This window comes from Fusarium graminearum, chromosome 1 (assembly GCF_000240135.3).
Source record: "Fusarium graminearum PH-1 chromosome 1, whole genome shotgun sequence".
Classification (NCBI taxonomy): domain Eukaryota; kingdom Fungi; phylum Ascomycota; class Sordariomycetes; order Hypocreales; family Nectriaceae; genus Fusarium; species Fusarium graminearum.
In genome coordinates, this window is record NC_026474.1 from 9,644,295 (window position 1) to 9,671,440 (window position 27,146).

The following is a 27,146-nucleotide window of genomic DNA, read 5'->3' on the forward strand; positions in this document are numbered from 1 at the left end:
TGCATGACACAGAGACAAGCTTTTGGATAACGGCACTCCAACTCCCATTGATGGATGTAGCAACATCAAGATACTTGAAGTGGCCCCTTTTGCAGGGAGACTCAAAGCTACCAAGGTAACAATTCAAACTCAGAGCTTCGTGTTTGTTAATTGCAAATTGTGATGTAGGATGTAGGCACTTATGACGTCTCTGCTAAATTAAGAAGTGAGGTTGGGAAAGCACAGCTCAAGCAATGGTCATTGCTTGAAACACGAATGATTTTCATTCGACGCCAAGTTGATTGTTGATGACGATAATTAATCTTTTGGACATGCTTGCGAACACTAACTAAGAATGCTGTTAATATAATTTGCGAGATAGCTACCTACCTAGGCCAAGAGCGGAACCTGACCGCATTGAACGAAAGAGCAAGCAATCTGGTGCAAGTTCACACCGACGAAGAGATCAAAGAATGAAAATCAACTGCCTTGGTACAGTCAGTACCTGCTAAGTACCTAACCAATAGGCAATGGTGTTACCTTGTAGATGCTTACTGCCGCTTCGAGAGTCACCTGCAACATTTCACGTGGTCCAGTCTCGGAGAAAGCGCACCGCACCGCACCGCATGTCCGCATCGCAGAACAGCGCTGCATTGTTCCGCACAGGTGCTGGACAAGGAATCGCCGAGGCAGGGAGAGACAGATTGTGATTGTACACCCACCGTGATGATCAGTGTCTGTGCTACCTAGGTAGGGGATGCTCCATGTCGGTACTGAACAAACTCGACAACTTTGTACCTACCTAATTACAGAAGCGATCTCACAAGGAGGGGGAAGAATGTGAGACCTGTCGGATCTCAATGTACCGAGAATATGGATGCACCATGTTCAACGAAGGGTCTTTGGGAACGATACGATACATTAGTGGCTTGGACCCCTCACGTATACGTATTTTACGTATTGCACAGATACGTACAGTTACATGGGACAACGCTGACAGTAAGAGATATTGTATGGATAAAACAGCATGGCAAAGTAGCTTATGCATTCACTTACACAGCAGTGTTGGTCGGCGTTGGGTATCAAATTCCCGTTATCTTTCACCTCTTTTCAACGGCCCGTAATGGGCCGGCAAACCTTCTTCTCCATGATCTGCAACTTCAGTTGATTATGTATACATACAAAGCATTCTAGACTGGACGTGAGAGGAGTGTATGTGCCTATCCGTTTCCTTCTCGTGCTCCGGGTTTCACCAAACTTTAGTAATGGATGGACTTTAAGCTCACCCCACGAATAAGAGACCCAAACTCTGGTCTGACCTACTGCAACGTTGGACACTCTTTTTTACTGTTCCCGAGCGAGTCCGTCCATGGAGAGGTATGTATGCTATCTAGTAGGTAGTAAGTATGTATGTTTAGCAAGTAGACTGACTACTATGTACACATATATGAATTTGGGTTACGTGCAGCATGGTTTGACATAGTTAGGCCATATCGCCCGTTCTATAAACCACCAAAGTATAGGAGGTAGTCTAGTAGTATGTAATATTTTTTTTCCATCACCATACAAAGTTAGGTTGTCTACTAAGATACCCACTGGAGTTTCAGGAAGAAAGCTGGTGGAAAAAACTCTGCGAGATAACTGCGCTAGTGGGCCTGAAAGACATATCAGTTGCGCGCTACACGACGCCTTCCAGGAGTTGGGCTCCACGCCGCGACCACGAGGCCTCCACTGTAACTCAGCGCACCACCATAATCTCCCTTGTTTACCACTTTGCCTTTACTAACCTCCACCCGTCTGGAGCTTGTACCTTTTGGTTTGGACGGTCCGTCGCATGGCTGCTCGTGAGCGTCCATCCGTCCATGTCCATCCATCCATCCATCCATCCATCCATCCATTTCGAAGTTGCGGTGTTGAACAGTTCCATCGCATGTCGCGCTTGATTGCATTTACATGCGCATACGCATGCACAGCACTATCTACCCAGGTCAGTAGGTATGTCTTCGCTTGCTTACATGCTTATCTGCTTACCTGCTCTGGTACAGTCAGTCAAGCCAGTACTTTGTCCATCCTGCGACCACGACGTTTCTACCCGCTTCGTTGACCGTATGCGGCAATCATCGACCGACCTAAACCCCAATTATTCACTCAGCTCTACAGACTACGGTACGGTACTGCACAGTACAGTACATATCGGCCTTAATAAAGCAAGGGCAGCAGAAGAAAACACTAGACCACGCCAGCGGGTAGCGACGTCTGTCTGTCTGTCGAGTACCGCTGCAGGCCACTGTGTTGTACAGCTACAGTTCGCGGTTCCAGGTACAGTGACTTTCATCTCCCTGCTGGAAACCCTTCCTCCACTTGGTTCGCGGTGCATGGGGTGGCAGAAAAAAACGGGCAGCAGGGGTCTGCCAAAGGAAAGGAAAGGGAAGGGAAGGGAAAAAAATAAAAAATAGAAGAGTCTTCGCCGACATCATCCCCCCAGTCACAGCCAGGCATCTAGGTTCCCTGACCCCCTGGTCTTGTTTAGCCTCCTCCGACTGTCAACTCGGCAGGGTCGGTTCGTCAACTGGCTCCAAACCTACCTGCGTCTACCTGCGTCGGGCCCGCCCAAGCCCGCCCACCCCCGGCAGACCGTCTTTTGTGCCTTGGGGTTTGAGGCTGTCGGTCCTAGATTTGTGCTCGACTTGAAGTCGACATCATACTTGCCCAAGAATCGACCCGTTCGCTCACCAATTTTGCGCCTTTCTTCCCTCAATCCCCAGCTCTCCCACAGTCCCGAGCGCGTACCTTTGCATCGCCCACGCTGCCCTTGCTCCTCTCACTGTGCAATACAATTCGTTTCGCTACCAGCATCGCGTCTGTGCTCCCCCACCGCTGTCCGTCTCCCAGGTACCGAAAAGAGCTTGTCGAATCTCCATCTCGTCTCTGCCCAACTGCTGATCCTACCGCGTCACTGGGGCCCGGGCTTGCTGGCTGGCTGGAAGAGTCTACTCGACATCTCGTTTCTCTCTTTCTGTCTCTCCTCCGTACCTCTCTCAAACCTCACTCACTTCTCACTGACGGGTACGGTACTTCGTACACATACATGTCATCATACCCAGTCGTTTCAGACACGCCCACCCCCATGCTTTCCTGGTCTCTCAACCTCTCTTCCTAAAGGGCCCAATTATCACCCGCCCCTCCAGCTTCCAAAGCAATTGGAAGCTTCACTTCACTCCCCGGGGCTTTCTTTTTGTTTCGCCTCTGCCATTATCCTCTCGTACCTATCCATGGCCACCGCCTCTACGTGGTCCCTGCTTCTCTCTTCGCCTTGTTCCTGATTATGTGTGCAAGTACTACAATACATATATAGTACTCAAGCATGGATCCAGCACCTCCAGATAGTAAACGTCCGCGCCTCTCTTCGTGGCCTGTCGGTACACCTCAACAAGGAGTATCACTACCACATCCTCACGCTCATCAACTCCCACCGCCGCCCCCGCCGCCTCCGCCCGGCGCTCTACATCACCCTCATCCTCCCCCGAGCCCGTATCAGCATTATCCTCCTCGACCTATTGAGCATTCTTCAGCTCCACCGACGCCTTCTCACGCTGCGCCCGCGCAACCGCATCACGAATCCGATCGTCGCCATCATGAGCCAGAGCCCTATCCTCCTGTTCAAGAATACCACCGACAGCAACACCCGCATCAACATCCGCAGCAACATCCGCAGCAACATCCACCACAACACCCACATCAGCATCCGCAGCAACATCCGCAGCAGCACCAACCGCAGCACCAGCAACAGCACCCGTCTCTGCCTCCATCACCGGCGCATCCAGCGCATCACCCGTACCCGCCTTACGGCCCAAGAGATCCTCCGATAAAACGAGACCCTGCCGAGGATCAACGCCGACCTAATTCGACGGGCCATGCGCCCGAGGGGATGTCGTCCACACCACATCTCCCGCCGACTTCGCTTCCACCACCACCGCCTCCCGGCGCATACTCGGATAACTCGCGACACATGAATTACGACAGCGCGCCTTCCATGCCCCCAACTCCGGGCGGCTACCGTGCGCCCAGCTATCCTCCGCCCACCCCTGTACCTCACCAGGCATCTTACGAGCAACATGGAGGATACCCCTCAGCCCACGAGCCATTTTACAGTGTGTATTCGTCGTCTGTGCCCGCCAAGAAGAAGAACACGCGAGCTTCACAGGTACTATTTCCGCCAGGCTCCAATTCGCTTCAATACTAATAAAAAGTAGGCGTGCGACAGCTGTCGGCAGCTGAAGGCCAAGTGCGACGAGACAAAGCCATGTAAAACTTGCAAAGAAAAGGGCGTGGAATGTAAATACCGTGACCCTGTTCCTAAAGCGTAGGTTTGGTAATTTCTTTCCGTCAAGGTATCATAACTAAATCCAGTGAGTAGTACGGATAAGGCCCAAGCCGACATTCTAGATGGTCTCAGCACTGTCCAGACCACACTCAACTCGATCATTTCGCATTTAGGACAGGTCGATAAAAGGATGATCAAGATTGAGTCGGTCTTGCCAAAACATCTTATGACATCGGCGCTTAAAACCGAACCGTCCGTTGAAGATGAGTACAAACGAGCGCCAGCATCGCCTTATGTAGCCAACGGGGCTTCTGCCGACCCTTACTACGCTGATCCTCACCGCGACCACCCCTCATCTGAATCCATGCCACTTCGTATGATGGCTGAAGATGAGATGGAGGTTGAGCCCGGCCCACCAGTACCTCCTGGAGAGCCTGCTATTCCTATTAATCACACGACGTTAGCAGGGCTGCTTTTGGAATGGCCATCTGTCCGTGAGCTGACAAAGCATCACATTGAGCGAGAAGGAATTCGATATATCAGCGAGTATCCCATTAGCCAGGAGCAAAACCGAGGAGTCTTGATCGTTTATGGGCGAGGCGAAGATTCGCACCCTTCGCGACACGTTCGCGAACCGACCGACCATGGCAACCTGGATATGGCCGACGATTCATCCGATATGGCATCTCCTTCACCAGCGGCCGATTGGGGTCAACTGGGCGGACTCAGTCCTCCGGATCAAGTGGAATACAAGGGCGGCGTCTTGGCATTTGACGGAAACCCCGACTTCTCAGAGTCGAAAGTGTGGGCGTATGTCGAGAGTTTCAAAGAAAACATCCTCAATATGCACCCTATCATTCAGCCCAAGTTACTGGATTATTGGGTCAGACACTTTCTTGATAATCTCCCAGCCTCACACCCACGATCCACAAAACCCCAAGCATCCAAGCCTACATTTGCTGTTGGAGGAGGTTCACAAACGCCAGAAGCTGCAGGCTCAAAAAGGAAACGATCGCCAGGGCCGGATGGTTCCGAGCCACCCACACCCGCGCCACAACGTGCTGGCCGACCAGATCGGTCCATCCACAGCGCTCTAGTCCTTACCGTTCTGGCTTTGGGCAAAGTCTGCCTTCACCGCGATAACGTACCTGACGTTGTTCACCCAACCGAACAGCTTCCCCATGGCAGCCCGGCCATTCGCAACGGAGCTATCCCGCCTTCACCCAACCAAGGCTCTCCTCCCGGATACTCATCCCACTCGCACTCTTCAGGCCTGCCCTCGCCTAAGGAGCAAGAAAGGAATGCACATAGCCGCCGATCATCCATTCATGGCGTGAGCGGTTTCCGCTCTGGCTACAGCTTGAAAAAGAACTATGAGGTGATACCTGGTTTGGAGTATTTTGCATATGCCACAGATATTCTTGGTAACCACCTTGGCGCGTACAACAATATGAAGAATGTTTATGCCAACATCTTCGCTGGGTTATATCACGGTCAGCTGGGTAGACCGATGGAAAGTTTTGCGTTCATTCACAAAGCCAGCCACAAGTTGCAGGTCATCATGAGACCGTAAGTTTTTAGAACCCTAATTCAAAGGCTATCAACAACTAACCAGATTACAGGAGCTTGGATAAGATGAGAAGAATAAAGCGGAACAGCGAGTTCATCCAGGAGACCAAGTACAACCAGCTTGCTCTGACTTTCTGGACTTGTCTGCAGCTTGAGAGTGATCTCATTGCTGAAATGCAACTTCCTCCGTCTGGATTGCTATCTTATGAAGATGATATGCCACACCCCAACATGAGTCTGTTGGAAGGCTTCGACCAACGCATTCTGGACAGTTACCCAGGCCAGTTATATCTGCGAACTCACTTGAACAGCATACACAGGATGTTTTACGCGCCCGAAGATCCCGCCAAAACTGGCAAGGATAAGTTCAGAAACGTAGGTGTTGTGTCTGACGCTGTTTCGGGCATGCACTGGGTTGCACCAAGCTTCGCATTTCGAGAGGATGACCCACCAGCCGACGATATCTTGGCTGCAAGATTGCGGGCAAAGTACTGGGGTGCTCAGGTTATTACCTACCGCCCTTTTATCCGACAAATTCTCCAGTTCTCGCACTCGATCAAGAACCATGCTTCGAGTCCCAACTTCCCCAGCGTCAGCTCGGAATTTCGACAAGACGTCACTGCGCCTGTCATTCACCCCAAGGCCAGGAAGATTGGAGACATTGATCCCCAGGTGGTTGAGCTAGCTAAGAAGGGCATTAAGGCACTTATCGAGAGTACCCGTGCTTTCCATGGTCTAGGAGACAAGAGGCCGATTATCACCAATATCTTCGGCACTGCCCATGCGTGAGTTCCCCTCCTTCAAACCATGTTTTCAATCAACCATGCTGACCAATTCCAGTCAATGGGGCAACCTCTTGGTCCTTTCAGCTGCTTTCCGCGACCCTGTGCTTCACAGCTATGTGGATGAGGAACTGCTGCGAACTTTGTTCCATAAGACAATCCAGTTCTTGCGACAGTCAGCAACAGCAACAAGTGCACTTCGAACGGATATGCACATTCTTGAGGGCCTTCAGAGAGACCTCTTCAGCTATGATCCTAGGACCAACTCGAGTTTCTCGAGCGGCACAAGCGCGCCTGGCTACCACACCCCAAGGCCCGTTGCCATGGCTGCACCTCCCCAGATGCCTCATTCGATGAGCGATCAAGGACATCCACGTTCCATGCCTCATCATCTTCAGATGACATCGCACGGGCAGTAGTCGGATCAATGTAATTCAATTCTCACACTCAATCCCACACTGATGACTTTCTTATCAACTTTTCATCATGAAATGGCGTTTTTGGGATCTGATTCAAACGCGCCGTAAGAGATCTTGGTGGTGCGTTCTAAGACGCCTCGCCACCCAAGATGCACTTGACGGATAACGCAACAATACCCTTTGCGCACGGATTGCGCACATTCGGATATGGCCAGGATGGATGGATGGATGGCCCACCGCACCGCACCATTATGTCGAGTACAGGTATCTCGAGGTTGGTTCTAGCCTACTCGGTGCCTTTTCGACTTGTTACAATGTACCATCAGCAGTGACGTACAGCAAAAGAATACCCCCATGGGGTGCAAACCCCAATTCGAACACATGCGGTTGTATATACATTGATGGATGTATTTTCTTTTTGGCTTTGCCAGTCATTTGCTTGATTTCGCTTATAGAGAAGCACATCTGTTATTTGTTTTGATTTATTTACAAGAATTGCATTGCATGGTTACTTGGTATGGCAAATGGTTTTCTGAACATCATGGATCTCGATTTTTCCTTTTTGACGTGGAGGGATTCGGAGGAGATACCACTCATGGTTGCTGAGCATAACATATACCTAGTACATACACATATTGGATGGGAAAGAGGAGGAAAATACTTGCAAGCTCACTGTCATTTTGTTTTTACTGGATATTTAGAGGCAACTCGACTTCGAAAAGAGGCCAAAATTATACATAGCCAATGAAGCAAATACTGAAATCTTGATTGATGAACTGTGAACAGCAAAAAGAAAAAGTAAAGAGACATACAGGCCCGTGTTTCCTGTATGCTCAATGACGCCATTGAGGCCCTCGCCCGCTAATCCTGGCACTCTTCCTGCATCCCATTCATTGCATGCAGCATCTCGATAGAGGCTAGCAAACACCAACAGCCCAGCCCAGCCCAGACCAGACAGGCAGTCAGTCCCCTGCCCCTGAAGATGCATAGCACTAACGGTGCGTGAAATGCGTGGGGGAGGCACTGTTCCATTAGGTGCTTGTAGCATAAAGGTACGTACATACTGCCCGCACCTGATCTGAGCGTCACCCCACTAAAAGAAGAGGCCTTCCAGAAGGGTTTGTTTGTGGCCTTCTTCGGCGTTTCCGTTCGTGCTTCTAGAACGTTAGTGATGCGAGGGGGGGACTAGAAAAGGGGGAGACAGTAACTGGCTACTATCTATGTTGCGACTTGACTCAGTTGGAATGATAAATCGATTTATCTCTACACACCGACTCCCAGATTCGTTCCCTATCATGTCTCGAACGAGTCATACTAACAATCAGTTTTGGGTGGAAATCACAGGGATTCAGGTTTGACGCCGACAAGGAAAAAGCAATTCGTTTTAGAGATTCACAGCAGGGGTAGCAAAACACGAGAATTAGATAAGCAGGCATTGGCTATAGGCATTGCGAGAACCACTCTATACGTGAATATAATTGCATCAGACCCAAGCAGCAAAGCGGTCAATCAAGTAGTCCACACGCCGAGACTGTATGCTACTGTGACATGCAAGTCCATGAATATTTTAGGTAGCCTCAACGAAGTATGTGGCCCGCAACGACTGGCAATGACGTTGTGTCTAGGCCCCGATCTTGTAGAATTTCTTACTGAACTCTTCCTCCAACAACTTGAATGCCTTTAGGACCAAGATTAATCCACCCTTTCTGTCCACGCTCGACTGTGACGTAGTATTGGCAGCAGTCGACCCGGTGTTCTCGGGCTCTGACTCTTCGTCACTGTCGTCCTCCCAGCTATCCGCAATAACGGCCTTGGACTTCTTGGCAGTCTTCTCGACAACCTCCTCTGATTTCTGCGTCTCGGCCTCTTCTGGTTCCTCCATGAAGGTGTCATCCTCACCAAAATCATCTGGATCATAGTCTCCTTCAGCACTCATGACACCCTTTAGACTGGTCACAATGGTCTTGAGCACAAGTGAAAAATCCTTTAGGTAAAACCAGACGTCTCCTTGTTTGACATGGTTGTCACGTACGAGTACTTTCAAACTACCATGTTTGAAAAAGTCGTAGAGATAAGCGTTGAATTCAGTATCAGTGTCGTGAGGCCAGATAGGGATGTATGATACGGCAGACTCTTCTAAGAAAACCCCGCCTCGCACATCTGAGCACAACTCTTTGATGGTTGTGAAATCATCGCCAAATCCAGACAAGGCTGCGAACGGTGACCGAATGACGGCTGGGTTTCTACCCATAGATGAGGAGTCGCAAGGCTTTTTGGACTCAACCAACGCTTTGGTCAAGGGTAGTTCTCGGTCTGGTTTATCGTGCAGATGTTGGCAGATATATGAGCTTCTCTGCCGGCTCTGGCAGCCGCCTCAAAAAGATATCAGATGGAGACTGGGCTGCTAGAGCAACACGCTTCGGTGTTCGCTTGATAGGAATGCGGCCGAAAAGATGACTGAGTACCAGCATCAACTCACGAAGGACTCGTTCCTGAGCATTTTCGATGTCTGCACACAATGTGTGAAAATATCCACCACGAAGCAAAGAGTGAAAGGCAAAAACGGCATTCTCAGTGAAATACAAGTGGCCAACTAAACCGGCAAAGTTCACAGGTGCACCTTTTGCCGATAAAAGATTCTGTCGTCGCAAGTACTCGATCGAGAACCGCAGGTGATGTTTGACAGACATTTCGGCATCTGGTCCTCCGAGATACAATCGAGTTTGAGACAAGAGGGCGTTGACTGCATTGACTGCGAAAGGGCAACTATCTGTACCATCAAGAAGGACAAGCAGTCGGAGGATCAGAGTAGTCGCAATGGGAAACTGGCCTCTCAGGGCCGGTAGGCGTGAGGACATGATTTCATGAACTCGCTCTTGGGCAATGCCATTGAAAACAATATTGCCCAAAAGGTCAAAGCCTCTTCGCCCAGCACGACCAGAGGCCTGTCGATAGTTCTGAGGCGATAAGAAAACAGAATCACCACTGAAAACAACGGTTTTGCAGGGCATATTGATACCAAGTGCGAGCGTCCCAGTTGCGACAACTACCCTGAGGTAGCCCGGCGAACTAGCATTTCCACACTGGAATCTGTTAGCTGGAACGGTACGAACCTGTGAGGTGGTCACGAAATTTATCGAGCGGCCTGGAGTATGCCTTGAAAGGGAATACTTACATCTGACGATAGCGCCGGTTCATACCAGCATGGTGGATACCCAACCCACGACGAAGAGCATCGATCAACCATGAATCAACTGCCTCCTTGGCGAGACTGCTCACCATATCATCAAAATCACGCTGTTGCATCCTTGACATGTCTGCAAAACTGAATTGATCCAAATGTGCCTTCGGGTCGAAGCTATCCCATCGACTACCCTCATCATTCTCTTCCTCACGAGCTAGGTCAAGCTTGGAAAGATTTTCCTCGTCGTCGAGGGCCTCGGATCGACGAGGAACACGAATACCTTCCTTTTGCTTCTTCCATTGCTCGAATCTTTGGAGTTTTTGCCGCCATGTATTGTCTCTTTCTTTGAAGTTGTGCTCTGCCTTTTGGAGTTCGAGTAGAATGTGTCGGACGCATTGTTCGCATTGTGAGCGGTTGTAGTTGAACACGAGAGCCGGCAGAGCATCTAGTTTGTGGAGATCGCAGACTAAAGGGAAGAGTTTCTCAACGTGTCGCTCAAGAGTAACAACGGGTTGATCCGGAGACTCCAAATTCCGAAGGCTCTCTTGTAGGTCTGGAAATGGTGAATTCTCCATTTGCATGGCTCCCCTAAGCACAGCCTTGAGGTCCCTCTCCCATTTAGTAACATGATGCTTCTCGATCCACTCAGGCAAGACATTCACGGGATCTAATTTTGCTGTGTCTGACAAAAGTGTCGCAACGAATGTCTTTCTCATGTGCTTCCACAGTGTGAGACAATCTCGTGCCTCGAGGCTTACGTCGCCCAACACAAATCTGTTTGTATACGATATGAGTGGAATTCATCAACTGAAACGTAAAATAACGTACCGATCCTTTAGAGCGACCACTGGATGCACAAAGCTGAAGTTGTGACTGATGCTGTCGCCTTCGTCCAAGCCAGGGACAGGAAGCTGCGCCGAGTTCGAGAGGCCCTCGAAGGCAAAATCCTTCGGCGGATTGTATGTGAACTTACGGAGATCTGAATATCTTACCTCGTGGACGACCATCTTCATATCATAACCCTTTTGTGCTTGCGACATTGCCAACCAGTCTTTGAGCTCGTTAGGATTGCCTACCGTGGCCGAAAGGGCAATGATAGGGCAGGGGGCGAGCAATAACAGCTGTTCCCATACGACACCATCATCTGCCTGTCCTATGCAATGGACCTCGTCGAAGATTATCCTCTTGACTCGGCGAGACCATGCATTTGTGCCGACTGCATTCGTGGGAGACAGTAACATGATTTGCAGCATATGGGGCACAGTGACTAAGATCTGACACTGAGATGGGTTGTTGATGCGGTAGTCTCGGGTGTGAACTGCCCATATCGATTTGCCTGATTGCTGTCGGTACGACTTAGAGAATCGTGCTTCGATTTCCGCAGCAATCTGATTTACCAAGGCTTTCGTCGGCGCTACGTAGACCAGAACTCCATCGTCACTCTCTTCAAGTACTTTCTTCATTGCGTAGAAAGAGATGAATGTTTTGCCTGCCGATGTTGGTGCTACTACCAAAACGCTTTCGTTCGCATCGATACAATCGAGAACATCACGTTGCCAGGCATCAGGCTCAAACTGCACTCTAGCATCCGGCTGAGAGTCGAACCGTCTGTCCATGTAGGGACCGCCATGTTCAAGTTGCAGAAGTCGAGTGTTTTTGACCACTTTAGCGTTATTGGCCTGATGAAGAACGGGAGTATTCGAGAAGTCTCGAGAGTGGCAATGGGCAACGGAGTCGCTGCTAGTGCCTTGAGGATCTGCTGCACCGCGCCGGCAATTTCATGTGTACAATTAGCCGACTTGGATATTTTCCCAATCCAGTCCCAGATCATTGAAACTAGATACAACCCTGACACTGTTAGGAGTATGGCAATAACAGAATGAGACCGTCACTTACGTTCAAGTGAATCCTCACAAGCTTTCTTACGCACCTGTGTCCATATCTCCATCAAGACATGGCATAAATATAACTGCACCTCTGGCTTTACAGCATCGTGGTTACCGCTAGATCCTTTGGATTGGAAATCCAGAGCCTTGAGGTAACGATCGATTGGACTATTGACCTTCTCAAACTCGTTGTACTTGTCGCGCCAGTGGTTCAGGATGTCCATTAGCTTTACCTGTGCTTTCTGATCAATTAGTTTTTGTGCTTCCAGAATGGCACTCTGTTTGCCTCCTTTTCCGGGTTTCTGTTTGTGATGCTTAGGTTGAGCAATCTTGCTGGCAGTACTAATGCTCTGCTTCGACCGTGAGCTGACCACAATGGTTTCTCGATTGAAGGTCTTGCCAATTATACTAGTAAGACTTGCCGCATAGGAAGAGACTTCAGCCATTCGTAGCTGCATTTTCTTTTGTCGAGCCTTTTCAACCCAAATGGGATACCTCTCACGGCTTTTGAGTTGGGTGATAGGTTTGTAGGCATGCCAATGTCTGAGATCTTCGAACACAAGCTCTGCATTAGGATCTTGAGTCTCTTCTGACTCTCCGATCTCGACATCTTTCAGAAAAGTGTCCAGGACCGGATGACTGAAAGGCAGTGCAGTCAAGTTCTTTCCAACTTTTGGTGGAGGGCGCGAGACCTTGGATGGCTTGAGTATAGCAAAGGGTTCCTTGGGTTCTGGGTTCCGTCCTCTGAAAGTCTCATTGTAGAGAACATTGGCATGCTCCAAAATTTCGGTGGGAACCTCTCCTTCGCTTCTAATCGCCCGGAGGAAATAAAAAAATACTCGTCCATCGACGATGTCAAAAAGCTCACAACCTTCCTGGTCATTCAATTCGGATGGCATCTCCATTAAACCTTGGGTTGCTGCGCAGAACATGTGGAGAAATTCATGGTCTTGACTTGACACAATTTCATCATCCTTAGAAACTTCCACGCAGGCCCTCTCCTGAAGAGAGCAATGCCGCAGAGTTGCGGCCTGGAGGAGGAAGGCTTCCACTCGATGCAAGTCAGCTTCGATGATTTTGTTTGTAGAAGCGCAATGCTCGATGTAGGCACGACAGAAAACCACAGCATGTTTGTCTCTTCCGGGGAGATTTGTATCGCTGAAAGAATGTTGAGTTGTTTGTAGAAGCACTGCTTTTGAAAGCAATAAAGGCTCCTTGGCCTCAATCTCTGGCAACTGGAGAGATGAGCCACACAGAGCATTTTTCTTTCCACTTAATAATAACATAAACACCTATAGGGGTTAGTAAGTTCGTCATGGTAACTTGGAAAGAGCCTAACCTTTGAACTTCTCCAGGCGATAGAATTAATAATTCCAACGTGCCTTCCACTTTCCATGACTTCCCTTATCAGGTGTTGCAGTTGAGTAGCCTGGTCGACGTTGGCAGCTCTGCCGTCATCGCATAGCATGAAATGCACACCGTGGCCGGACAAGTAGTTTTTGCATTCATTGCTTCTGAAGGAGTCGAATTCAAAAATCCGAAAATCAACATTTGACTTGATAAAGTGCTGAATAAGAATTCGACGAGTTAGGCGGTATTTGGCACCTTTGGTCGAGCCAGCTGCCTGTTGGGAAACGCAAATATTCTCGTGATCTCTGAAGAAGAGAACATCGAAGTTGCAATCCCGCCGTTTCAACTCGCTCAGTACCTTTTCGACGGCGTGCACGGCGTGAAAAAGCTGAAAGCCTTCTACAAATATAGAGTCAGACGTGGATCTTGTCGATAAGGAGTCGGACAAGAGGCTTACCATCAAGATCGACTTTCGCTTCCGTCAAACAGTAGCGAATGAGTGACTCGCCATGAATCGCGAACAACTCTTGGCCAGCAAAGTCTCCTACAATGTCCACTGTAAGCGGGCTCTGGTCTTGATACCAGTCTCGGAGCTTCTTAGTGGTATTTTTAGAGTCCATGATGATGGCTTTGTCGACTGGAGTGTTCCATGAGAAGGATGGGAAGGTATCAAATGGGACCCGAGAAGAAAGGAGTGACTGATAGTCGAAAATTGAAGTGAGAGAGTGAAGTGTCCAGAGAGAAGGTGCGCGGAGAAGGCGGGTGCTTTGTCAAGATGAAAGGAGCGCTTGCTTCACAGCGTCTGCCACCTGCCTGCTGCCTGCCGCTTCACCAAAGTGCCACACGCAGCAAGCTACCATGCCAACTCAGTGTACCAACCCATTCAAACGAAACAGTTAATCAGTGGCCGACAAATATCTGTCGGCAAACAATATGTAAGGTCACGGATTGTTGGCAAGGCACAGCCTGGTCGCCTGATGTCGGCCAATGTATATAGCACAACTGAATCATAACTTCGCACCTAAAGGAGCAACTGGCTTCTAGCTTTTGGTGCACACCATAGATTTCGTATGAAACCTGGGCGGACAATTACTGTGTACCTAGGGCAGTCATGCAAGAGACTTAGAATGTAAAAAGGACGTTAAATATCTAGACAATCTGCACCAAGATCTCGCATGACACCAACCGCCTTGGCAGCCGTACAGCTACCCGCCTCACTCCTCCACTTCTGACTTCTAGGTGCGTACAAGCCTTATACAAAGTCCGTATCCCAATACTCCCATTTTAGTCCGCCGTAACGCCACGCGCAATGCAAATTGAGCTTAACAACATCGGGATATATAACCACGCTTATCGTGACAGTTTATTAGAGGATCCCGGCCATCAAGCTCTCTAGCATACCTCCCGTTTGGCATGCTGATTGGGCTCTTTCCACCTCGGCCTTAACACGGCGGTACAAAGTCCTGAATCCCTCTTGCAGTTCTGCTGAGCCGCCTGCAAACTCGGCGTAGAGCTCTATAAGGTGAAGGCCGACCTCGACACATACGCTCACGTAACGGGGGTCGCAGATATGGCCACAAACCCACTTCAGGATGGGCTGGACTGTGTGCTCATCCCGGGACTCCAGGGCATCTCGAAGGGCGCTTCGGTGGCGGAGAGCAAGCAGAAGGGTGAGGACGTTAAGAGGAGAGTGGTCAGGAGAGTGCTTGTCAAGGACCAGGTCCAGAGCACAGGCATATCGGGCGTGTCGTAGATCACTTTGCCATGAGCGCTCCTTCTTCTTGTGTGTGCGAGGCTCGTTTGCGATCACAACGTCAGCCCCTTCACCAATCATGTCCAGCTTCTTGGCGGCGGTGACCCGACGCTTGCGCTTCTTTTTCTTAGCATCATGAGCGTCTATTGTGCCGGCTATAAGGGCTGCCATTTCCTTCTCACGCTCGGCCTCCCTGTTTGCTTCAGGGGCAGTAAGGCGGGTTCGCACACTGAGGACACCCGACTGCATACCAACAGCGAGGTGGCGGTCGCTTGAATCGGAATCGTCGCCAGAGGAAATGACCTTGACTGACAGGACGGGAGACTGATACTTGGTGCTTGAGACTACATTCCATCCGGTTGTTTCAAAAACCTTGACGTGACCCTCAAGACCACCACTGATCAGTCGTCGGCCATTGGATGCCAGGCTGAGAGCTGTGACAGTCTTTTGGTGGTTGGTGATCATGTGTAGAGGGCGCGCGCCGACCAGATCGAGAACGCTGATCGATTCACCAGCAGCAGCAAGAACGGTGGTTCCGGTTGGCATGGACAGGACGTCCTCAATAGGTGCTGCATGCTTGAAAGTCATGACGGCGCTGTTTCTTCCTGTTCGGGGGTCCCAAAGCTTGACGGTCGAATCGTAACTTCCAGAGACAATCATGTTGGACATGGTGCCAGGCATAAAGTTGGCGCATCGAACATAATCGGAGTGGCCAACGAAGGTAGCGGTAGGGTCATTGCTAGGAAGATCCCAAAGTCGGACGGTCTTGTCGTCGCTTGCACTCAAAAGAGTGGTCAACTCGGTCGGGGAGAACTTGGTGGTCCATACGGGCTGCTTGTGATGCGCCCATGTCTTGAGGATGGCCCTGGAACTAATATCAAAGACCTGAATCTTTCCGGTGTCGTCACCTGCAGCCAGGACCCTCCCATCCCTTCTGAGTTCACCACTGCGCGCAACATCTGCGAAGCGAGTGACGGTCTTGAGAAGCTTGCGCGTTCTGTTCGAGAATATTTGTATGCGCGTGCCTGTCGTAATTGCGAAGGATTCGCTGTTGGACGAGATGTGGACGATGGGATAATTCGTAGGCGACGGAATCAGAATCTGATTCTTAAAGGTTTTCCAGTATCGCTGCTCTGCTGTCATGGGCGTAGGGCCCGAAGGCAGCTTGAGCTGCGGGAGAGGTCCCACCTGAGCTGCCATTGTGTCGATTCGCGATGACGGACTTTTGTTGTGGTGGTGAAAGTTGAGCTGCTGGACTGCCTCTTGTTGCTTTGAACCGTGATTTTTTTTCTGCGATAAGGATAAGATATGAAATTTAGATGGCTGAGGAACTTGGCGGGGCGACCTCAAGTACTAACCATTTTGGGTTAGATCAGCTTTCTCTCAGAGCTACTACTGATCTCCGTAACGGTTACCATTTACTTCGTTAATGCAACTTTAAAAAAGTCGACATCGCAAATGAATGGGTAATGAGACTGAAAGAGTGAAACAATTACACTATACATATCTCCGCGATACAAGCCCCTACAAGTATTCGTGTGTTGTTAGAACCCCAATGTCATGACATCGGATTGAGTGAGTAGTAGCTTTTGCAAGCATCAATGAAAATACATATTCTACACTCATAAGCAAAACAAAGCATCTAGGTTGTTTATATATATATTTATTTATTTTGTCCAATTCTTTCAGTTGGACATCTAAAAGAAAACTCCAACATTGCCTTGCTTAACCCTCCGAATCCTGCTTTACTCAACGCCAAAATCATTACCTCCGTGACTATGATAATATACATTTCCTCTAGGTCTCGTTACCTTGTTTAACTAATATCCTCCCCTTCTTCGGGATCTGCCTGTCCCAATATCGATACGCTGCATCTCTTGCACCAGTGCCAATTCTTGGCCAGTGCCGTTTGCCCCACTCATCGTTGGCATAGGAATTTTGGCTGGGATCGGTGGTCCGCCATACACACCACGGTTCTCATCTTCAAAGTCCCATGTGCCCGCACGAGGCATTCCGCGAAGCGAAGCGTTACCATACGGCGATCTCTCTTGGTAATTGTCCTTAGAAATTGGTGCCAATGGACTTGAAGCCGCTGGAGAGTTGTCTGCTGATATTCGGTTCGCTCGCTTCTGGAGACGGGTACGACCAGCTTGAGGAGGTGTGCGAGCTTCGTCGCCGAACGAATAGGATGTATTCACAGCAGACATGGAGTGACGCCCGCTGCGGGGTGCCCGTCGGTTGCTGGGAGGCATTGGCTTAACTCCCGATAGCTGAGGTCTTGAACGTGTTTCGGCGCCAGGTGCCGGCTTTTTCGTCTCTGGTTCAGGTGCCCATGTCTCCATAGGGAGATGATCAGAGGGGTCAATCTCCCGTCCGTCGTATGTAATAATCTTCTTTGGCTCATCGTCCATAAAGTCCGGCGAGGGGCTTGCTCCGCTTTTAGACGAGACAAGGCTGGGGTTGAGGGCGTCATATGAATCAGGTCCAAAGGGAATATCCGACTTCCTTCTCTGGTCTTCAAGTAGAGGAGGTGCAGGACTGACTGACTTGCGCTTAATTCTGTGGTGTGGGTTCGGGCTGGTACGTGGGTCAGGAGAGACGCCCCGGTGCTTCACAAGTTGTTGTTCAGGTGGATTGTAAGTAATAGCCCGTCGGTTGTAAGGCTGAACAGCATACGCATGCTCAGGTGGTGGTTGGCCATACCCTTGGTCATGTGGTGGCTGGTTATATCCTTGGAAGGACTCATTCCTAGGACGTCCTCGAGGAGCTACAGGCATGCTTGACATGCTCTGTGAGTGTGGCCTTCGGTCGTGCCGACGATCCTCATAAATGAGGTTTGTCAATTCTAAAGATTGGCTCGCATCCAATCCTGGCACAAGAGCCGGTGGCGGAGCTGGGGGCCCATGGTTGTGCGGACTTTGCATGTGCGAAGCGTTCATATCAGCTGGATGGCCTGAATAATTGCCCTGGCCATTGTGAGAGTAATACCCATTATCGACAGGGCTTCTGGAGTAGCTTCGACGGTGAGACGACGACAAAGCAACTTGCCAATCATCGGGATTCTGGTACCCTCTAGGGGATTGAGTTGGCGAGTAATCTTCTCGGAATTGACCTGGGGCAGGGGACCGTCGCAAAACCAGAGGCGCAGGACTTGGGTTCTCGTCAAAACAAAGTTCGTCTGAACGTTGGAACTGTGAGCCATTCTGCGCATACTTTTGCGGTGGGCCAGAAGCATCAGGCACGTCCTCAACTGTGGGCTGCATGGATCGATAGTGAGGATCGTAACTCGCGTCATAAGAGCTATGTCTCGGCATGCCGTCATAGGCGTTCGAGTTTGGAGAAGAGACTTGGTTAGTAGCGGGGGCTGAATCATAACCCCGGAAAGCTGGGCGCCCAGGGTATGGCACCATCTGCTGTCTCTGCGCCTCGTGTCTCAGAACGTCATGTCTCATCTGCGGCAGCTTATTTGGCGACGTCTCCATGCTTCTTCTCGGCACAAGCTCCTGCCCTGAGCTGTTCCCTCTGATCCGGTGTGCAGGCGGTGGAGGGGGACGCTCATTCTCTACTGGAGAGTACTGCCTGGGGTCATCTAATAGGGCTTGTGGTTGCTCATAGAAGTCTTGCTGAGGGATGTAATGGCCACGAGGGTCCATTTGCTCCTGTTGAGGAGCGTATCTGGGGCTGTACTCTCGGTCATCGTACTGTCTAGGTTCCTCATAAGCGATCATTGACCTTCGCGACGGACGAGACGCCTCCCCACGAGTCGGGGTTGTATATTCCTGTGGGAGGTGCGCATGCGGGGATGTAGAATACTGGTCCGTTTGACGGCGGGATGACTGTGAAGGCGGCGTGTTGTACTCGACAACTTGAAGAGGTGATTGAGATGGTACAAAATTGCCCGAGTGCGAAATCTGTTTGGTGTGTGTTCTTGGACCGGCTGGTGTCTCTGAGGGTGCTGCTGCTGGTATTGGCAGTGGTGCTGATGCAGGCGCCGTCGCAGGGGGCGACGCAGATGGTGCTTCACCAGTGACAGGATCCGATGGCAAAGGGCGTCTTTTCACAGGAGTTCTTTGTTTAACAGATCCTTGGTCTGGTTCAGCTGCTGTAATCTGCTTTGGTTTCGCTACTGGCTTATCAGGCTTTGGTCGAGAGTCGTAGAAGGTGATTTCGACTCTGATTTCGCCAGCGTATTTGCCTTTGCAGGTCAATGTTTGCCAAAAGTCGTTTTGTCCACCGCCAGGTACAATAATCGACCTCAAATCGATCCATGATTCACCAATCAAGTCTGTTCGTTTATCGTCGGTGAAAATAGAGAGCTTGAGTTGATAGTAATCTGGACAATCATGAACATTAAATCGCAGTTCTTGATCCCTAATAGTTGAGTTAGTGTCAGCTGATCCTCATCTGTCCCTTGAGGTTGAAGTTCTTACCACTTTGGTGTTTGTCCACCTCGGACATCGGTCGTTGTCTTCCTGGCTTCCTTTCCCAACCTGGCCGCGCAGTACGGATCTTGTTTTCCAATTGTCTTGCGATTCGGCAGATTTTTGGCTCGATCCACGATAGCGACCAGGGTTCCGATTTCTGGGCCGTCCACTGCAATATCGGCAAAGATACCTGCAGTGTGCGCCGCACTCATGAGGTTCTTGACCTTGGCTGCCATTGCAGCTCTGCGCACAAATGCTGAAGTGACAGTTCGGTGAGGAAAGATGAAGTGAATGAGGGGTTCCAATAATCAGTGCGATCGGTTTGTTTACATGAACAATGGTTGCTGTTTGACTAAAGATAGCTCGGTTTTGGTAGATCCAAAGTCGGACTGGTGTTAGGAACGATAATATGACTAGCGCGAAAGCAAAGACGACGCCTGACAAGAAGAAACCGAATCCAGAATAATGAAATAGCCGATGAATGAAAGCCCGGGGAATAACAGTCAAAAAGGTAAAGTTTAAAACGAACCAGCTGGGCGTTGATTGACAGTACCGGGCTAGGAGGAATTTGGGTATAAAGTGGAATTAAGCTTTTGATTGAGCGAAGGTTCCGGAGTGTTTGGATTGAAAGGACAGAAAGTAATCGGTCGGTTCGGAGTGATGAAAGAGAACAAGCTGAGTGAGTTGAACGGGTAGAGAACGCGATGACGGAATGACTGGCACAGCTTGCAATGATGGAAGCAAAGCAATGGAAAGGCCGGGCGGGCGGGCGTGGTAGACAACGTAGAGATGAGCAGGCTTCAAATTAGTAGACCAGCCGTGAAGGATAAACTATACTCTCTGGGTATTGAACAAGAAAGAGTGAGTTGTCAAGTGAAAGAGAGCATTCGATCGCTCTCTGTTACAAATGAAGATGCGATGGAGCAGGATATCAAGGCGTTGTATACGGCTGGGCTTGCGTGTGGTTGGGGGCTGAAAGCGGTAATCGGGTGGGTCTCAGTGGAACACCAGCAGTGGAGCCTCTGACGGGAGGCTGGGCTTGGGCGGGCTGGAAACAAGGAGGCTGGTGCACCTACTGCAGGGGCTGAAGCAACCCCTAGAGCCGCCTATTCGTCGAGTAGCTCTGGGGGATTTACAGGGAATACTTGCCCAGATTAACAGGGGGGGAACTGAGAAGCTCTAACTAAGTTAGTGCCTAAAGTTTGTGTGCCCACGTCCAGGGAATTTGGATTGGGGCCTTGGCAGCATCGAAAATTACCTCGATGGAAATGGTCAGTTGCAAAGTCGCGTCACATTCGCACGCATGGACAGATTCAATAGGACAAACCATGTGAAAGATCAAAAAGGCCTGTTTCTTCCGACCTCCCGCCCTCATCCGAATCAGGGGGACCATTCAGGGACTGGGAATGGAATCCACCTCAGCCTGGTTCGGCATTTCAGGAACGAAGTCCATCGATGGATGGACGGTTTCATCCAGATCATGGCTTTAATTCTGAGGCGAAAGAAGGACCTGAGGATGAGATACGTACGTTATTTTAACCCATCGCACCAGTCATTGCTCGCCATTACCCGCACTGCCATACAGAGTACATCACACACCACATTCGGGAATAGAATAGGTACTGCATGTAAACTCATTGTACGCGCGTGTTTGGCGAAGTTATGCTCACAGCCACACAGCCATTGCGTACATGCTTAGACACAGATTCGGACTCGCGATTGCCAAGCTACTGGCTGACGTTGACAGTTCCACCTCGAGCGATTCATTATCCTCAACTTGGAATCATGACTTATTCTGAATTAGGTCCTTGAATCGTATCAATCCATTCACGAGATCATTCGTGGTCAGTGCTGGCTGTACCATGTCAAGAGTCTCTTTACCGCCTTGGATGGCTGGTGTTATATTGAAGTTGGGCAATGGCGGGAAACGAAAAGCACCAATCCTCAAGCCCGACAACGTGATCGTGCACTCTAGGGCCCATCTAGATTGTGGAACTTACTCTAACGCAAATCGCTGAGGCGCTCTCCAAACCCAAAAGCAGAGCCGGGATAACGGGCCCTGGGCGTTGAGGGACCCCTGCTTTGAATGTCACTTATCATCAATTGCCCGTCTTTTGGAGAAATAACGGCTCTCAACCTTTCCGAGTCTGATTGGGAGATGTCCTGCCCTCTGTCGAGATCCCCAATTACACGACCCACTGACTGGATCGTTCCCTACCTGGCTGAGCGCCAGGAACAACCTTCTTCAAAACATCATCATCGTGATACCGAATCCGGTTTGATGTCACAGTATGTTTGCAGCGGTAAAGGGTTCTCGGTTGCCATGGGAAACAACGAAACAGTGTTACGCCCCTCTATTCTCTAGACTCCAGAACATGAACTCTCGAGCTACGGATATTGACTTCCCCTCTCGGCTTACGTCGATTACGGTACCCGCCGGTTTCACACAACGGCCGTACACATCCCAATACTCATATGGCAGTCTATACCGCTCCAGGATCGTGGGTTTCATCACCAAAAAATCGTTTCTGATATAAGTGGGTAGTAAGAAACGAGCTGAAGTCAACAAGGGACGTGCAGTATTGTTCGATGTCAACAAGGTCCAATGTTTTCCTACATCTCGACCGCATCGAGACCATGACGGCATAATTGTCATGACCAGGCCAACACACAGTATCCAATCTCAAGCGCATTGAGGAAATAGATATGTAAGAGTTTGCTCAAAGGAATGCTGGCAGTCCTCGGCCATATTGTGTCATTGCATATGCTATCCAACTACCAGTCACAGCTCGTGGCGAGCAGAGCCGCAAGCTGTTCTAGATGTGCCTTGTCGACCTCATCAAAGCCATTCAGTTCAGCACAGTCGATGTCAATGATAGCCACCAGCTTCTTGGTACCGTCGTCCTGAGCAACGAGAATAGGCACAACGATCTCACTCTTACTATCTCCGTCACAGGCGATGTGTCCAGGGAACTCCTCCACATCTCGAACCAGTTGTGTCTCATGAGTTGCTGCCGCTGTACCACAGACGCCCTTGCCGAACTTAATGGTCTGGCAAGCCACCTTGCCCTGAAATGGGCCGAGGATAAGTTGCGGGTCTTTAGATGACTTGTCAAGGACGTAGAATCCTTCAGTTTGGGACGGTATCATTATTGGTTGCCATGTGAGTTTGAAGGAGTTGTGACCTACCAGCCCAGTTCACGTCCTTACTTGGTGAACCCAAGGACTTGTATGCGTGCCATAATAGAGAGGCAGCGTTTGAAAGATTGCTACAGGGTTATCAGTCATATATGCATATAAGGGGACCTTGAGTTGCTCACCAAACCTAAAAATGCGAATGGGTTAAAAGGTGAGTCAAATGCATCCAATACACAAGGTAATTTGACGAACCCAATTGCGTTGGTCTGTGACTAGACCTTCGGCCTGCCAGAGCACTTGCTCATAGGCATCCTCCTTTGTGACGCCCTCGGCAAAGTTTGACGCATCAGCATGAACCTGTAGACAGAGTTAAGCAAGTTATTTCAGATGTGTAGGGTCTAAGTGTAGAAGGGAAATATGGAAGTAGGACGGGCATACCATCTTGATTTGTTTAGAGGGGCTACAAGGCTTTTCACTGATGTTCCAAGTGACCCAGACAGAATTGACGATATGCTTCAATCCGTTCTAGAAGAATTTTCGAAGTCAGTAACGAGAAACTTGGTGGAGTTGACGTGACTTGATCGTCGGTACAGCATGTATGAATTTACTATCTCCCCGCAAAAAAAAAAAAAAGTGCGCCTACTGCTAGACTACAATTGATGTCATTTTAGTGCCAATAATAAATGTCTGCACTGGTTGTAGAGGTAAGCCAAGATGACCTCAATTGCAGAGGCTCGTGTATAGTCTCATATTTTCTACAGAAACATACCTTAGCATTGATCGATACTTGCTATCCTATTCCGTAGTATCTCAACACGAGCTGCATATCAAACAATGGCCCACCGATATCAGTTGCCAAGAGGACCTCAGCTGAGATCCATCAAGACGGCGATTGACGACCCCGTGGAATTGACCGCTACTGTAACTAACATGCAGATCTCGGATGATAACCGTCTCCATTCAGAGCCTAATAAGAAGCCTAACACTTTGTTTACTGGAGGTTGGTAAAGCATGAGGCTGGATTGAGTGACCCAATGGCAGGTGAAGAAATCCCCGAGATACCTTAATGCAAGGCACTTGCCGATCTTTTCTTTCACCGAGAAACGATACCCTGAAGCTTTGCTTGGGTTGTACCAGGGGCCATGTTCGCCAAGTACGGATACCTGCATTGTCAGTTGTCTTTCAACACAAGGTGGTCTTTTTCCATTTTAGGGTAACTCGAATTTTACCTTGATGGAAAAGTTTGTTGTATTTTTCATGCGTCAACAGAATAAACGAACAGCAATTCAAGAAGAGGCAGATTCACCAGAATTATAATAAAATAAATTCATCTATTGTCGTACCTACTAGGTAGGTAATCTGGGTTGTCTTTGAACGCCCGCTAGATAGTCTACACGATGTGCAACACTTGCTTTGATTGAACAAAAGTAAAGAAAAGACTAGCAAATATTAACAAATTTCCTATTATAGAAATATATCCAATAGCATATCATGGCTGAAACGTTCAATTGACGTTTTTGTGACGGTACCTGAAGATCGGCACCTCCAAAGTTCGCCGACGTCAATGAACGAACAGCCTGGCCAATGACGCATTGAGTTTTGTGATTTCGAACTCTTGGTCTCCAAAGCTCACCTCCAAAACTTACGCATAACCTCGCCTGGAGCTCACTTCATAACCATGAGCTCTCGAATTTCAGGGCGACTCTGCCAGAGTAGTCGTACTTTACGCCATTGGCCACTTCTCACAACAACTGCATTGTCACGGTCGCCAATCCCTCTACAAATAGCATCACGCTTCATCCATAATGACGGTCCAAAGAACTTGAACCCGCTCATCAATCCTCCCGACGTCACTCGACCGCCACCACTCACGCTTCCTCGACGAAGAGATTTCGAATCAGCGCCAAGATACTACTTTGAGCTGGGAAAAGGGTACCTCAAATTCTACAAACAGGGCCTCAAGAACGTATGGACAAGTCGACGCCTCCTTCGCGAAAAGCTTCAACGAACACCTGCCGACGACCGACCCTCGATATTCAAGCCCCATTATGTGCCTAAAACATTTTCCAGAGCGGACTGGGTCCTCCTCTGGCGGGTGCGACATGATATGATACGGTTGCCTCTGTTTGGGCTCATGTTGATTGTCATTGGGGAATTCACAGTTTTGGTCGTTACCTACGTCGACAGCGTAGTGCCATATCCGTGCAGGATACCAACACAAATATTTACAGCCCTGGAGAAGGCGGAGCAGCGTCGCAAGGCTTCCTTTGATGAACTAGAAGCCAGGTACCCCCACGGTGTCCTCAGTCCGCGCGTTACACAATCCGTCGCTCGCGCTCATGTTCTCAAAACCCTACATCTGAGTAGTTCAATCTGGGATCGCCTAGGCTTTCTCCCACCTGGCATGTGGCAAGCCAAGGGACGATATCGCATGGCGTATCTGGAGGGCGATGACAGAAACATCGTCGAGGACGGTGGGCCTATGGGACTTCACTACGAAGAGCTACGGATTGCTTGCGCTGAACGGGGTATCGATACACTCGGTAAGAGCGAGACCGAGCTGAGAGGATGGCTCGGCGACTGGCTGCGCTTAACGGCCTCTGAGGATATTGATGAGAGGAGACGGCGTATGGCCGTTCTGTTTCTGACCAGGTATGCTTTGTGCTTTGAGTTTGTGTCAGTTGTTTGACTTTGCTAATTCCTAATGAACTAGACCGGAAAACTGGCCCCAGCAACGAGATTTTGCTGTGCCTGTATGGCAGTTGTAGGATGCTGGGTATGGCATACGAGAAGTCGGATACCTAGGCAGTAAAAAAAAGCTAGATATTTGATGATCAGCAGAGTCGGCATTCTCACGTGTAAATTGCTAGCACGCTATGATCCATCGTCGGGGAGTTGATGGAAGCAAACACTGCTTGGTTGTTGGCTGGATGATCTTTATCTGTAAGCTGACTAGAGCTTCGAACTGATAGAATGGAATTGCCGGCACTTGCCAGTGGCTTGGGAATGGCAAAAAGCACGTGGCCACCACATTCTGCGTGTCCGAGTCAGTCTTCCTTTGCAGAGGTAGCAGTAAAAGGAACATTCCCCCGCGTGGTCGACGTCTTTTTACCCGGTTTATGATGCATTTTGTGGGGGAGTAAACATGTGGGATGAATGGATGATCTCATCCCCGTATCCGTCCCCGTCTCCCCCAGATCCGCCGAGGTTCGCATCACATGCAATCAATAAAGACCCCCAAATTAAGACGCCCCCAGATTCTATGAAACCTCAAAGATCAACGACCTTCCGTCGCATTTAAAAACCTCGGCTGTTTCTCTCCATGTTTTCTTAACTTCTTCAAAACTGTATACTGCCCTTAGTTTGATTATACTCATCAATCTCAACTCATACCATCTAACCAGTAACCATGTCTCTCAAGAACGGTATGTCGCAAAGAAACTATCCAAGTCTACGATTGTCCTCTGTGACATGGAACACCGTCTCTGCCTCCCCAAAATAATCTGAGACTGATTTCCATTAATAGACAAGTTTCCCGCCTCGGCCGCCTTCGACGCCATCCAAGAGGCTATCAACGCCAGCGATGCCGATCGCAAGGACGCCATCAAGCAGGGCAACGGTGTTTACGCCTTCACCCTCAAGAACGCGAGCGGCGACGAGGCCAGCTGGCATATCGACCTCAAGGAGACCGGAAAGGTTGCCACTGGCACTGGCGAAAAGCCCGACGGTATTTAACGACCCTGGCACGCACGCGCTTTCTTGGCGCAGTTCTAACTAACGTCCCTCTTTTCTAGTCACCCTCGTCCTCTCTGAAGAGAACTTTGGCAAGCTCGTCGCTGGCAAGGCCAATGCCCAGCGTCTCTTCATGGGTGGCAAGCTCAAGATTAAGGGCAACGTCATGAAGGCGACCAAGCTCGACCCTGTGCTGAAGAAGGCCCAGACCAAGGCCAAGCTGTAGTTGAAGCGTGTTTTTTTATATGCCTTTTTGGATAGCATTGTACATTGTTTTGTTGTTTCTTTCTGTATGATATCCACTTGCTGGTTGTCAATCGCTCCATGCTTCCTGGATGCGAATGCATATAGGAGTACACGCGTCAATATCAATTTTGATACATTTTCAACAATGATGGAAGAGAAAGATCTATCACAGTCCTCAGTGGGGACATGAGTGGCCGTGTCTTGACTATCAATCTCTGTATTATATGTGTACCTACGCCTTGCCCAGCATAGCACAAGTTTAGCAAGTCACTATTGTCAAGCCTATGTGCATTTTGTGTAACTGTCAAACGGCAAGTATACTTGCTGTCTTCTTCAATTTGGTGTACAAGAGGCTATATA

The 27,146-nt window shown here is 49.5% G+C and overlaps 9 protein-coding genes across 9 annotated transcripts; 4 read left to right on the forward strand and 5 right to left on the reverse strand.

The window, feature by feature from the left end:
* Window positions 1–3,343: 3,343 nt before the first annotated feature.
* On the forward strand, window positions 3,344–7,073 carry FGSG_10057 (uncharacterized protein; the record flags this gene model as incomplete). The annotated part of the gene is made up of 5 exons (XM_011320684.1): window positions 3,344–4,183; window positions 4,254–4,284; window positions 4,390–5,872; window positions 5,926–6,657; window positions 6,713–7,073. The coding sequence occupies 5 exons, from the start codon at window positions 3,344–3,346 to the stop codon at window positions 7,071–7,073; spliced, it is 3,447 nt and encodes a 1,148-aa protein (XP_011318986.1).
* Window positions 7,074–7,581: 508 nt separating this feature from the next.
* FGSG_10058 (uncharacterized protein) lies at window positions 7,582–8,061 on the reverse strand (the record flags this gene model as incomplete). The annotated part of the gene is made up of 3 exons (XM_011320685.1): window positions 7,582–7,692; window positions 7,747–7,762; window positions 7,886–8,061. The coding sequence occupies 3 exons, from the start codon at window positions 8,059–8,061 to the stop codon at window positions 7,582–7,584; spliced, it is 303 nt and encodes a 100-aa protein (XP_011318987.1).
* A 633-nt stretch (window positions 8,062–8,694) lies between these two features.
* On the reverse strand, window positions 8,695–14,113 carry FGSG_10059 (uncharacterized protein; the record flags this gene model as incomplete). The annotated part of the gene is made up of 8 exons (XM_011320686.1): window positions 8,695–9,386; window positions 9,553–10,163; window positions 10,249–11,031; window positions 11,086–11,204; window positions 11,250–12,016; window positions 12,154–13,435; window positions 13,483–13,892; window positions 13,951–14,113. 8 exons carry the CDS (start codon window positions 14,111–14,113, stop codon window positions 8,695–8,697), a joined length of 4,827 nt encoding a protein of 1,608 aa, XP_011318988.1.
* Window positions 14,114–14,859: 746 nt separating this feature from the next.
* FGSG_10060 (uncharacterized protein) lies at window positions 14,860–16,607 on the reverse strand (the record flags this gene model as incomplete). Its single annotated transcript, XM_011320687.1, has 2 exons — window positions 14,860–16,536; window positions 16,605–16,607. The coding sequence occupies 2 exons, from the start codon at window positions 16,605–16,607 to the stop codon at window positions 14,860–14,862; spliced, it is 1,680 nt and encodes a 559-aa protein (XP_011318989.1).
* A 234-nt stretch (window positions 16,608–16,841) lies between these two features.
* FGSG_10061 (uncharacterized protein) lies at window positions 16,842–20,535 on the reverse strand. Its single transcript, XM_011320688.1, has 2 exons — window positions 19,677–20,535; window positions 16,842–19,617 (listed from the first exon to the last, which is right to left on the reverse strand). The coding sequence occupies exons 1-2, from the start codon at window positions 19,904–19,906 to the stop codon at window positions 17,067–17,069; spliced, it is 2,781 nt and encodes a 926-aa protein (XP_011318990.1). The 5' UTR covers window positions 19,907–20,535; the 3' UTR covers window positions 16,842–17,066.
* On the forward strand, window positions 20,460–21,469 carry FGSG_13696 (uncharacterized protein; the record flags this gene model as incomplete). Its single annotated transcript, XM_011320689.1, has 4 exons — window positions 20,460–20,531; window positions 20,891–20,941; window positions 20,991–21,195; window positions 21,351–21,469. The coding sequence occupies 4 exons, from the start codon at window positions 20,460–20,462 to the stop codon at window positions 21,467–21,469; spliced, it is 447 nt and encodes a 148-aa protein (XP_011318991.1).
* Window positions 21,470–22,445: 976 nt separating this feature from the next.
* On the reverse strand, window positions 22,446–23,249 carry FGSG_10062 (yebR protein; the record flags this gene model as incomplete). The annotated part of the gene is made up of 5 exons (XM_011320690.1): window positions 22,446–22,798; window positions 22,860–22,939; window positions 22,991–22,995; window positions 23,061–23,165; window positions 23,247–23,249. 5 exons carry the CDS (start codon window positions 23,247–23,249, stop codon window positions 22,446–22,448), a joined length of 546 nt encoding a protein of 181 aa, XP_011318992.1.
* A 1,237-nt stretch (window positions 23,250–24,486) lies between these two features.
* Window positions 24,487–25,840, forward strand: FGSG_10063 (uncharacterized protein; the record flags this gene model as incomplete). Its single annotated transcript, XM_011320691.1, has 2 exons — window positions 24,487–25,460; window positions 25,522–25,840. 2 exons carry the CDS (start codon window positions 24,487–24,489, stop codon window positions 25,574–25,576), a joined length of 1,029 nt encoding a protein of 342 aa, XP_011318993.1. The 3' UTR covers window positions 25,577–25,840.
* Window positions 25,841–26,048: 208 nt separating this feature from the next.
* Window positions 26,049–27,129, forward strand: FGSG_10064 (uncharacterized protein). Its single transcript, XM_011320692.1, has 3 exons — window positions 26,049–26,233; window positions 26,335–26,535; window positions 26,603–27,129. The coding sequence occupies exons 1-3, from the start codon at window positions 26,218–26,220 to the stop codon at window positions 26,764–26,766; spliced, it is 381 nt and encodes a 126-aa protein (XP_011318994.1). The 5' UTR covers window positions 26,049–26,217; the 3' UTR covers window positions 26,767–27,129.
* Window positions 27,130–27,146: the final 17 nt, after the last annotated feature.

What these genes read in the sequence shown, in the direction of transcription:
- FGSG_10061 (XM_011320688.1), bottom strand. Translation starts at nt 19,906, where the DNA reads ATGGCAGCCAAGGTCAAGAACCTCATGAGTGCGGCGCACACTGCAGGT. An exon ending in GGTGGACAAACACCAAAGTG is followed by an intron (nt 19,618 to 19,676) that starts GTAAGAACTTCA and finishes CTCAACTATTAG; the next exon opens with GGATCAAGAACTGCGATTTA.
- FGSG_10064 (XM_011320692.1), top strand. An exon ending in CACTGGCGAAAAGCCCGACG is followed by an intron (nt 26,536 to 26,602) that starts GTATTTAACGAC and finishes CCTCTTTTCTAG; the next exon opens with TCACCCTCGTCCTCTCTGAA.